Source organism: Chiloscyllium punctatum, chromosome 20 (genome assembly GCF_047496795.1).
Source record: "Chiloscyllium punctatum isolate Juve2018m chromosome 20, sChiPun1.3, whole genome shotgun sequence".
NCBI lineage: Eukaryota > Metazoa > Chordata > Chondrichthyes > Orectolobiformes > Hemiscylliidae > Chiloscyllium > Chiloscyllium punctatum.
The window spans coordinates 79,662,116-79,675,371 of NC_092758.1; the positions used below are offsets into that span (position 1 = coordinate 79,662,116).

General features: G+C 40.1%; 1 protein-coding gene across 1 annotated transcript in view; it reads left to right on the forward strand.

Annotated features, from left to right (window-relative positions):
* rnf145a (ring finger protein 145a) overlaps positions 1 to 13,256 on the forward strand; it is a 128,301-nt gene that overhangs the window by 57,915 nt on the left and 57,130 nt on the right. Inside the window, exon 3 of the mRNA XM_072591110.1 lies at positions 7,908 to 7,999. Within this exon, the coding sequence (XP_072447211.1) occupies positions 7,908 to 7,999 (92 nt within the window). The remainder of the gene's footprint in view (positions 1 to 7,907; positions 8,000 to 13,256) is intronic.

Consider the following 13,256-nt stretch of genomic DNA (forward strand, 5'->3'; position numbering starts at 1 on the left):
GTAGGAGGTTGATTTGCAGACTTCCCAGCTCGGCAAATATATCCACAACCACGAGAACTGGCATCTGAACTGCAAATCTTTAGGCAATCCTTGTCAGACTTGCTTGCTCAGTCAGTACAATTTTGTGATTCTGTTTTAGAAAGCCACTTCGAATCTGGCTCCTACCTGTGTCCTCAACCATGTGAACGGAGTTCTTCAATCCATTCACAACATACAACAAAAAATTAATATACAGTGTAGTTCTAGATTTAATCTTCCAGTTGCACAGTTGAAAGTAGTGATTTCTGAGGAGAGACTGAGCAGTTTAAATCTACACTGGAGTTTAGAAGGATGGAGAAAATCTCCTTGAGCTCGTAAGATGCTAAATGGGATTGACAAAGTCGATGTAGAGCAGATGTTTCCCCTTGTGGGGCAATCTAGAATGAGAGCCAATGTTTTAAGCTAAGGGCTGGCAGATTCAAACTGGAAATGTGGAGGATTTACTTCTCTCTAAGAATGGTGAATTTGTGGAATTCACTGTCCCAGAGTGCAGTAGATACCAGGACACTGAATAAATGTGAGGAGGAGAGAGATTTCTAATTCATACTGGGTCAAAGGATTATTGGGAGCAGATGGGAAAGTGGCAGATATGAGATCAGCTGTGAACCGTATTAAATGGTGGAGCAGGCTCTTGTGCTAAATTGCTGATTCCTGGCCCTTGCTCTTAAAACAGAGTCAAAGAGATGTACAGCATGAAAACACACCCTTCAGGGAGGAGAAAGTGAGGACAACAGATACTGGAGATCAGAGCTGAAAACTGTGTTGCCTGAAAAACGCAGCAAGTCAGGCAGCATCAAAGGAGCAGGAAATTCGACGTTTCGGGCATAAGGAATGAAGAAGGGCTTATGCCCGAAACGTCAATTCCCCTGCTCCTTTGATGCTACCTGACCTGCTGCGTTTTTCCAGCAACACATATTTCAACACAACCTTCAGTCCAACTCGCCCATGCCAACCAGATATCCTAACCAATTCTAGTCCCATATTTTTCCCCCTCTCACCTTAAACCTATGCCTTCTAGTTCTGGACACACCCTCTCCAGGGAAAAGATCTTGTCTACTTACCCTCATGATTGTATAAACCTCTACAAGGTCACCCCTCAGTCTCCAGGGAAAGAAGCCCTAGCCTATTCAGCCTCTCCCTATAGCTCAAATCATCCAACCCTGGTAACATCCTTGTAAATCTTTTCTGAACCCTTTCAAGTTCCACAGCATCCTTCCAATAGGAGGGAGACCAGAATTGCACATCATTTCCAAAAGTGGCCTAGCCAATGTCCTGTATGGCCACAACATGACCTCCCAGCTCTGATACTCAATGCTCTGACCAATGCAGGAAAGCATACCAAATGTGCCTTCTCTATCCTATCTACCTAGGACTCTACTTTCAAGGCATTATGAACCTGCACTCCAAGGTCTCTTTGTTAAGCAACACTCCCCAGACCTTACCATTAAGTGTATAAGTCCTGTGTTGATTTGCCTTTCCAAAATGCAGCAACTCCTATTTGTCTAAATTAAACTAAATTAATCTGTCTGCCAATCCTCAGCCCATTGGCTCACCTGATCAAGATCCTGTTGTACTCTGAGGTAGCCACCTTTGCTGTCCATGACACCTCCAATTTTAGTGTCATCTGTAAACTTACTAACTATACCTCCTGTGTCCACATCCAAATCATTTATATAAATGATGAAAAGCAGTGGACCCAGCACTGATTCTTGAGGCACATCACTGGTTACAGGCCTCCAGTCTGAAAAGCAACCCTCCACCACCACCCTCTGTTTTCTATCGTCGAGCCAGTTCTTTATCCAAATGGCTAGTCTTCTATGTATTCCATGAGATCTAACCTTGCTAACCAGTCTACCATGTGGAACCTTGTCGAATGCCTTAGTGAAGTCCTTTTAGATCACATGCACCGCTCTGCCTTCATCAATTCTCTTTGTTACCTCTGCAAAAAACGCAATCAAGTATGTGAGACATGATGTCTCACGCACAAAGCCATGTTGACTATCCCTCATCAGTCCTTGCCTTTCCAAGTCCATGTAAATCCTGTCCCTCAGGATTCCCTCCAACAACTTGCCCACCACCAACATCAGATTCACCAGTCTGTAGTTCCCTTACCACGTTTCTGAAATAGTGGCATCATGTTGGCCAATCTCCAGTCTTCTGGCAACTCCTCTGTGCCTATCAATGATACAAATATCTCAGCAAGGGGTCCAGCAATCATGTCTCTAGCTTCCCACACATTTACCTGATCATGTCCAGGGAATTTATCCAGTTTTATGCATTTCAAGACATCCGGCACCACCACCACTGTTAAAAATCACACAACACCAGGTTATAGTCCCAACAGGTTTTTTTGGAAGCACAAGCTTTAAGAGTGCTGCTGCTTCATCAGATTATTGTTGAATTCCAAATAAACCTGTTCATCTATAACCTGGTATTGTGATTTTTAACTTTACATCACACTGGCACCTCCAAATCAGCTGCTGCTCTGTAATATGGACATGTTTCAAGATGTCACCATCTATTTCCCTACATTGTATTATCTTCCATGACCACCTCCGCAGTAAACACTGATGCATATGTTCTATGTTCTTAAATATTTTTGTTCCACTTAATGTGAATCCTGTTGCTTGTGCTGAGCAACAATTCTGCCAAGATACTGAAGTATACTTGATAAAAATAAGTAAGAAAATTATTACCAAAAAATTATAAATGTGCTGAGAAATTACTAGCTCTTTCAGAATCAGTGAACCCAAAAAAAGGGCTTTGGAGCAGGTTTAGATAATTCAGTCCTTTGAGCCTGCTCCACTATTCACCTCTCATTATTCTAAACTGCAGTCGATATAGGGCGACCTTATTCAACCTTCCTTCCTAAGATGAGTCTTTAATCACAGGAATGAATCAAGTGATGAACTGCCCATACTAAAATTACGTTCTTTTTTCAAATAACGTGACTAAAGCTGCACACAATATTCTCTAAATGCGTTCTCATCAACGACCTGAACAGCTGCATTAAAATTGGCCGACTTTTTCATGTTCTGTTCCATTTATAAAAAATGCTAGCCTAACATTTGCCGCCTTAACTACATGTTGTACATGCATGCTAATTTTGAGATTCATTTATCGGAGCACCCTGAACTCTCTAAATGATGAACCAAAAAGGCATCATTTTAGAAATTAAAACTGCAAAGGGACGTCAGTGACAGAAAAGCAGAGAAGTGGTGCATCAAAACCTACATGCATTAATAAATGGAGGAAAGTTATGGTGGTCGTAATTGGGGAAAGATGTTTGCAAAGACCAGTCAGAATAGGTAAGCAAAAGGAGGAAAATTACAAAAGAAATGCTGATATTAATCAAAGGGGAGAAATGTTAACCAAAAGCCAAAAATAGTTTTTAAGAGGCCAAGTCTAAAGTACCAAATAGTTAGTTCAGTGCCTTCCTGAAATAATACTACCCTCTTCAGGTGTACATCCAGTGTTATCTTGATTAATTATTATTCATTCTTTTGTGTTTTTTGAATGAGCATGGTTGTGTGTGTTTTTCTGCAGAATCCAATCCAGATTTCCTCTGCAATTGTGCGCTTGAGATGTGTTGGTGCTGTTGGCTGCTAGTTGTCTGTACTGGCTACAAGGGATATTTAATTAGTGTTGAGCATTGGGAATCTGGATGACAGCGATTATTGTGGTAGGCATGGGGAAATTGACAGGAAAAAGTCTGTTGTCTCTAGGTGCATCTTTGTTTCTTTTGATTAATTTTCAGCTAACTAATTAGCAGCTTTGGGGTTGTCCAGCCAGTGTTTTGCTCTGGAGTTTCAAATCTGATTTTGTGGACTCCATAACTGCCTGATTGAGGAAGTCTGCAGTAAAGCCTGTAACTTCCTGTCTGTTTTTGCATGGTTGATCTGAAAAGATGCTTTTGTTGCTGTTGGATCATCAGACTGAAAATATCATTGCTTGGTTACCACTGGAAAAAGCAGCTTGAGGATCTTCTTAATGCAGAATCTGTCTTCAGTGTGAATGTCCTTGATTCCATCTCACAGTGTACTACATGTCGCTTTGTCCATAAAACCCCTACCCAGAGTGAGGTAAAAAAGTAATTCATCAGCTCAAGAACAACAAGGCATCTTGAGTAGGTGGAATTCCTGCCAAACCATTAATTTATAAATACGGGTTGTGTAATTACATGTCCCTAATTTGCCTTAATGGGAAGCAAGAGCGTATGCCAGGAAATTCATGTTTTAATTGTGACCATTTGAAAGGGCTAACTGTGGTAACTGTTTGATCTCATATTTTCCAAGGAGAGTCCAAGTTTTGGGGTGGTTTTGGCTAAGTTTTATTGCGATTTAAAGCTTCATACTCCAGAGTAATATGGCACACAAAAAGCTTCAGAATGTCTTTTAATTTTTCCACTTGAAGCTGAGAGCGCACATGTCCCCTCTTAGTTTACTATTGGTCAGCAACGCCAAGTTATCCATTTATAATTGGCTGTCTGGTACAGCATCTGATACAGTTCACGCTAGCCTCAGCAATTTCCATGCATTTAACAACAAAGCGATGGATAGCTTTGTGGTCCACCCCTGTCCTTCATGATGTTTTTCCATACTTCCTTATCATCTTGAGGCTTTTCACAATGGATGCTGTATTCAGGTAGAATTTTGCCAGCTGCACCACATTAATTGGATATTTGCCTATCACTTCAGGACATTTTTAAATTCCTCATTACAGGAGAAACAAAAGTTATGTGGTTAAACCTAATGTTAGAATTGTTTAACTAACAAGTTGTGTCTTAATGTGTTCATTTAATGCACATTGCAATGTCTGTTAATCTCTAAGTCATTTCTCCCTGTAATGATATGGGGGATGACTTTATTGGCTGAAACTGGTTTGAATCTTTTCCTCTGATGTTTTTAGTGATTTTTTTTTGTTTAAAGGTGGATCTATAACTACTGCAGAATCTATATCTGTGATTAAATGAAGGATCTTAACTAAAACATACTCTTAGTATTGTAACAGATTGGTTAAGTAATTCAACGAAACAGCTAATTAGTGTGAAATGTTCTTAGCTATGTCTTTTGTGTAAGCAATTGCAGCTACATATTCCATCTCATCTAGTAACCTTGAATCTACAGAGCTGTGATTGTTCTACTTGTGAAGACTACATTAAGTAAATACTTTCCCAAGCGCTGTAACTATTGTCACCCATGGGCTGCTCAGTCATGGGCAACCCTAAGAGTAACAATGGAGATAGGGAAATATTGCAAGAATAACTGCAGAAGTTTCACCCATTAGGACCCTCGTGAATCATTGTCTCTGTATGGCTGAACAGTTCCTTCCAGAGTCACAATGCAGATTTCACCCTCTGACTGGCACAATGAATATGATGTTTATGATATAACTAGAGGAGAACTGCAGAATACATATCCAACTCTTATTTATAGCCTTGACTTCGCAAAGGCCTTGGGCATTGTCTGGTTTTGTGGAATGTTGTCTTCTGTTTCGGCTGCCCAAAAGTTTGTCTCTGTCTTCTGCCTGTTCCGTGATAAGATGCAAGTGTGAACCTAAGCAATGGATTCACCACTGACCCAATTCTTGTTTAGAACCAGATCAAGCAAGATTATGTCATATCGCTAATGCTGTTCTTGGTCTTTAGATGCACTGCAGTACTGCCCCCATCATTATCCATTGGAAAGTCTTGGATAAAGTGGACCACTTAACAAATCTTGGGATATTACAGACAACAAGGGCAGCAATCGAGGCTCAGTACAGTTTTCAGATGCTAGTGCAACCTTTGGTTGCCTGCGGAAGAGTATTTTTGAATACCAGAATATAAAATCCAGCACCATGCTCTTGGTCATACCCATGACTCAGACATGTGAACTGTAAGTAACAGGCATCTCAAAACCTTGGAGTGGTGCCACTTGCACTGCTTGCACAAGACTTTGCAAATTGACTGGCAGGATAGAGGCACCAACATGCGTGCTCTTGCCCAGCCAGAATCAAAACATTAACCATGCTTGATCAGCACTATTTCATCGCCACATAGTCTGACATGAGACTCCCAAAAAGAGCATTCTGCTGGAAGATTTCACTGCATTAGCAAGCCAATTGGTGGCATTGGTAGCACTTCAAAGACACCTTCAAACCTTCCTTGAAAATGTGCATCATAACTCTGGACACTCGGGAAGCCCTGGCCCAGTTGTGACCTAAGCTGTGGATTGTCTATGTGACTCTTCGCTCATCAAAGAACTCCTTTTTAGTGTAGAAGCAAGTCATCCTTTTTTATGTGAAGCTGCCTAAGAAAGAACAAAGATTGATCTATTTACTGTTAATAGGCTTGTGTGAAGTGCTCATGACAATGTGGTCTACTTCTAAAATGTATCTGACATACTTTTACTTAATTATTTGGTGGTTGTCCATTTGGGGCTTCAGTCACAGCCAACCATCTTTATTCTGGAAGTGTTTATTCAGCCACTTTGCATCGATGACATGGAAACAAATGATACATTGCTTAAGCCAAAATGTGATGGCAAGGGCTTCTGTTTGACATGGATTTACTGTAGCCACTTAAACATGAAGCAGATACTTGTACTTTTCGGGAGCAAGGGCTCACTTTCCAATGTGATCTTTGGTACTTAACTGAATCAGTCAAAAAAAATACTGTAGCAACAAAAGCAAACTAAATTCAGTGTTCTGCAGCAAATGACTCCGTTCATGTTTCCTTAAATGCAGAAATTGGGGATATAGTTGAATGCTCTCCACTTAACCTGAATGACTGTAGCTCCAGCAATGCTTTCATCAATCTAATGGGCACCCATCTTGCATTTTAAACACATTTCCTTCAATGGTACATCATAACTGCAATATATAGTATTTTACTAATGCATTTATGCATGTTACTAATTTGCATGCCTGCCTTAACAGTACCTCCCATACTCATGAACTCTAATGCCAAGAATGACAAAGGAACAGACACAACAATTCCACCACCAACTTTCACATCTCTCACCTTCGGACTTGAAAATGTCATCCCTTCATTACAACTGGGTCAATACCTTGCAAGTTCCTACTTCGTGACAACCTAAGTTACATAAGCTGTGCTCTTGAATAAGTACAGTCTACAACTATTGCCTTGACAAATAGATATGAGGCACAAGCAAAAACGCAAGTTATTAGAAAAGCTCAGGAGGTTTGGCAGCGCCTGTGAAGAGAAATTAAAGTTAAAGTTTCGGATCCAGTGACCTGGTGTTGAAGAACTGTCATTGGATCCAAAGCGTTATCTTTGATTTCTCTTCACACATGCTGTCAGACCTGCTGAGCTTTTCCAGTAACTTCTGTTTTTGTTTCTGATTGACAGCATCTGCAGTTGTTTCGGTTTTCATGTAGATATGGGCCATAACTGCTGGCCTCAACTAAGATGTTCATAGAGACTCGTAGAATGTTATAACACAGAAGGAGGCCATTTACCCTGATGTGCCAATGTTGGTCCTCTATCAGCACAAGTCAGGTCGCCTTAAAACCCTCCCCACCCTTGCAAAATCCAAGTACCTTCTATTCATCTACCTTCTGCAAACTCAAAGACACCGAAAGAGTGACTCCATCCTCTTAAAAAATCAAAATCACTTGGCATTAAATATAAGGCAGTGTTTGCTGATTCCAATGGATAATTGCACATTCATTTGGGAACATGCATGCACATGGTCCTAAATGTGGTACATGATTAAATAGACTTTCAAATTGTGAACAGAAACTGGAATTAACAGCACTTCAAATTGTTAATGGCTCTGTTTGTAGTATATGCTGACAAATGGAGAAAACAGAAGGGCAGTTTCATCAAAATGTAAGTAACTTGTTTGTTTGTTTTTACTTTTTAGTGACTTTGTGAGGAGTGAGATAGCGTTTGGCCATGATGGACCTGTGTATGAGGAACCTTTGTCCCTGAACCGTTTCACCACAGCTTTGATAGGTATGATGGACTTTGAAATTAACCTAATGATTGAAATCTTTTTATAAGCTTCGTGGTTTAGCAGTGATCTTTAATATCTTGCTTTGACAACAAATCACATCTTCAAGACTGTATGCAGTTGGATTTATTTTTATTATTCTCTTCTAATGGTATAGACATATTTTCCAAAGTTAGCTTTTTCAAAATGATTGTTGCCAGGGTGAATCGAAGAAAACAGATAATACTGGGAAATAATATCATGAAATTGTACTCTTTTTGGTGAGTAATCATTTACTTTGATTCTGTAAAACAGGCGAAGCTGGTTAATTGTTGCGTATCTAAGAAGTGATTAAAGGTTATCCTGTTGCTTGGATTAAAAATAATATAGCAACAGCTATGGTGAGTAAAATGTACAAAAACACAACCAAATATCAAGTTGAACACATTGAAGATGATAGGACAGTTTGTGTGTTATCGTTGCAGCATGTGGGAATTCCTCGACGCCAGTTTGGTCCACAGCAAACCTGTCTGCAGATGATGTTTGAAGTTTGAACAGTCCAGACGTAAAGCAGGACCCTCAGCAACAGGCCTTGCAATGTATCAAGAAAGGGGGTGAATTATCTTGATTTCTTTATACCAGGAGGCAGTCACAGCTCTGAGGGTAGTATTATCTTACTGAATCAATGTGTCCGAGACTGCAAATGAGACATGTACAGGGACCCAGATTTTTGGAATTTGTCCAGCAGGTTTGAAGTTCTTTCAGCCTGTCTGGGTTCTGCAGGAATGATGTTATAACTATAGCATCATGGTGCAGGAAGATACTCATGGTGGGACTAAGAAGGAACGTAGTGATTGTCGTGGACATTGTAGTATGGGGTACTGACAGACTTCTCAGCAACAAAGTGTAAGGGTTCAGCCAGCTTACTGGTGCTCAGGCTTGGGATATTTGCTTCCAGTTGAGGAGGAGCTTGGATTGAGATATGGGCGCCCAGAATTCATTGCACACGTAGGTACTAATGGCATCGGACAAAGAAGGTTCTGCACAGTCACTGAGGAATTGGGCACAAAAATAAGCAGAATCAAATCTGTTATTACCTGAACCTAGTGCACATTTGCAGAGGGTAAATAAGATTAGAAAGATAAATGTATGGCTCAAAGACTACTGGTGGGAGAACGGGGTTCCGGTTCATGAAACATTGGCACTAATACGGAGAAAAGTGGCATCTGGACCAATGGAATGGTCTCCACTTGAATCGTGCTGGGGCCAGTGCTTTTGACAATTATTATAGCTAGGGGAGTGGAGAAGATTTAAAGTGAAATAGTGGGGTGGGGAAGATGTGACAAATCTAAGAGCAGAGTTGAGGCAAAAAGGAATTAACAAGTAAAGTGATAGCCAGACAGGAAGGAATCAGGGGTATGAATCTGAGAGTCAACCTGTACGAGTAGTGCACACGCCCCTTAACAGCATCTACATACGGTGGCGCTAAAGGAAGAAATAACGTGAGCTTGTCAGAAAGGCATGATGATACTCATGGGACACTTTAAGTACATATCCAATGGAAAAGACACATGGCCAGACGTAGTCTCGAGTTTCGGACATTTTCTCAATTTCGCAAATTTTGGAGCTGATAGGAAAGCAGGCTATATTAGATGTAGTATTGTGCAATGAGATAGGATAATTAATTATCTCATAGTGAAGATACCTCGAGGCTACACTGACCATAATGTGATCAAATTTTGTTTTTGGTTTGAGGAGGAGAGGAGTAGGTAACAGACTGTTTTGTCAAACTTGAATAAGGACATTTATGGGGGCATGAGATGAGAGCTGGCTAAAGTGAAATGATGAATTGGATGAAAAAATAGGCCCAGTAAAGATACAATGACAGACATTTCATGGATATTTCACAATACACAATAGACATATTTCAATGTGTATGTAAAATTCCAAGGATGGCCCACCATCATGGTTAACTTAAAGTTAAAAATGGTATTCAACTTAAATGGCATATAATTGTGCAGAGAGGTGGCAGTTCAGAATATTGAAATTTGAAAAAATGTTTTAAAACTGCCAAGTATCACCAATAATTAATGGAGGGAGAGAAATTAGAGCATGGGAGAAAGCTAACCAGAAAAAAAATTAAGTCATTTAGAAAGTTAGGCTGGATAATTAATGACACAAAATAAGGAGATGGTACATGAATTTAGCCAGTATTTTGCATTAGTCTACATAATACTGTAGATGATGCAAGTCACATACGAGAGTAGCCCTAAATCAGGAAATGGAAGGGAGGGTGGAACCATGGGAGTGATGCTGCATAAATCTTTGGAACTGTGAGCTGAGAAGCATCTGGGTCCTGAAGGACTTCATCCGAAGGTCTTCAAAGAGATGGTTAATGAGAGAGTTGATGCATTGGTTTTAATTTTCCAAAATGCCCTAGATTCATGGTCCCATTAGGTTAGATAATGAATATAATTCCTTCATTCAAAAAAGGAGGGGGAGAAGCAGGAAACTACAGGGCTGCTGACTTGACACATGTCATAGGTAAAATGTTAGAACCAATTGTTAAAGAAATAATAACAATATTTGGAGAAGCTCAAGATGATCAGATGAAGTCAATGTAGTTTTGTGGAAGGAAATCCAACTTTGATGTAAATCATGGTGCAAACAAAAGGTTTGCGGCTTTGTGTTCTCCATTTATTTTGACAACGTCAGCTTCAACGCAACACCAAGAGAGGAGGTAGCAAAGAATATATTGAAGCCCAGAATCAGGGGCGCAGCATTTCAGCCTCCGCACAGCTGTAAAAGAGGATACCTGGTTCAGTAGTTGCAGATCCAGTAGAACACACAACTGGAGGGAGAAAAATGAATCATGTCACAGGGAAGTGATGGGTTGATTGGTTCGTATTAAGAAAATGTGTGTTTTTGATGAATGGGATTAACTAGAAAATAACAGGAAAAGTGAAAGTTAGGGCAAGAGAATCAAATCATGTAAGTAGGGGAAGTGAAGTAGAATAAAGTTAACGTAAGAGAAGTGGGTTTAATTTTAAGACCTGCAGTAAAGATCAGTTGAATATAATGTGTGGTTTGCAATATGTGGAATGTAAAAACACAACAAATAAGAACAGGAGTTGGCTATTCAGCTTTCAATCTGCTCCACCATGTAATGTAATGATGGCTGATCATCCAACTCAGCACCTTGTTCTTGTTTTTGCCCAAACCCTTTGATCACTTTTGCCCTAAGGACAGTATCTATCTCCTTCTTGAAAACATCCAACGTTTTGGTCTCAATCACTCTTTGTGGAAGGGAATTCCACAGGCTCACAACTCTCTGGGTAACAAAATTTCTTCGCATTTCTGTTCTAAATGGCTTGTTTGGTATCTGTAGACTGTGATCCTTGGTTCTGGATTTCCCATCATCAGGAACATCCATCCTGTGTTAAGCCCTGTTGAATTTTGTTGGATTTTTGAGACTCCCCTCCTCCTCCTCCTTAACTCCAGTGAATTCCGTTCTAACCGATCCAGTCTCTTTTCATACATTAGTTCTCTCATCCCAGGAATCAGTCTGGTAAACCTTTGTTGCACTCTCTCCATAGTTAAACATCCTTCTTCAGATCAAGAACCCAAAACTGCATGCAGTACTCCAGGTGCATTCTCACCAAGGTCCTGTATAATTGCAGCAAGACAACCCTACTCCTGTATTAAATCTTGTTGCTATGAGGCCAACAAACCATTTGCCTTGTTTACAGGACATGCATGCTTACTTTCAGCGACCTGTCTACAAGGATACCCACGTGTTATTGGGCCTCTACCTTTGCCAATCTATCGCCATTCAGACAATAATTTGGCAGCCATTTCTTTGCTGCCAATGTGGACAACCTCGCATTTTTATGTGTTGTACATCATCTGTGCATTTGTCTAATGGCCCAACTTGTTCAAATTGCACTAAATGTCGTGAACCCTACCTGTGTTCCCAACAACCACATGTGCACAAAGTGCTTTCAGATGCAGAAACCTGAGCTTCAGGTTTTGGATCTCAAACAGCAGCTTGAGACACTGGTAAACCGAAAGGCTGAGAATTAATTGCATAGCATGTTCTGAGAGTTCAATGTTCACACTGTAGAATTTGTCCAAAAAAATGATAATAGTGGTCATAACTAGAGACAAACAAAGATCACTGAGCATTATCCTTATCCTCTATGCAGCAATCTCAACTTCTCCAACTGCACTATCTCTTGAAATAACTCTCCTCCATTATCTACTTTCATGGGACTATCTTTGAGTTGTACTCTTTTTTTTCCCACTAGTATTCAGAGAATTTGGAACAGCGTGATTTCTTGTCTGAAATTCACGCTGTAATTTTCTCCAAATAATAATCAGGAGCTGCTTTGCTACTCACATTCTTTTCTCTCTTTCACATGTTGAATTACATTTTTGACTTTGTTTGCAGCTGAGCTTCAGCAAGCATATCTGCTCAGTCGCAAACACAGCCCACAAAGAGTCTACTGCTATCATAACCCATCTGCTGTTGAATTCATTATTCTTTGGTTTGTCATCTGCATACCTAATTACTCCAATCTTCTCCTAGCCAATCTCTCACGCTCTTGCTTTTTGAACTTTAGTTGATCCGAAACTCCTGATGTGTTAAGCACAATTTTCCCCATAAGCCTGATTTCACTTATCTCTGTGTTTCCCATTGCCTCGCAGTTGAAAATTCTTAATTTGAAATCTTCTGTGTACTTACCTCAGCATTCGCGCCCACTGATCTTTGCACTGATATTGGCAGGGCCTTAAGTTGCAAAGTCCCCATGGTCTGAAATTTTAATCTCCTTTAAAACATGACTTTGATGAAACATCTTTTTGGCCATTGTAATGTGATATCCTCTGTTTTTTCTCTCACTTTTTTGATGATTTCCAGTCTTATTTTTGAAACGAGTGGCATTCATTGCCATTGTATCCTTAAGCTTCAACTTTTATACAATATAAGAAAGGCAAATTAGTCATAAAGATGTACACATGGAAACATTCTCTTCGGTCCAACTTGTCCATTCTGACGAGATAGCCTAAATTAATCCCATCCTGTCTGCTAGTATTTGGCAAGTGCTAAACCCTTGTTCATCTGCCTCTCCAAATATATCTTAAATGTTAAAGTTGAACCAGCCTCCTCCACCACCTCTCGCAGTTCCTTTTAAATCTTTCCCCTCGCACCATAAACGTATGCACTTTAATTCTGGACTCCCTACCCTGGGGACAGGTTTTATGGCTATTCATCCTATCCAT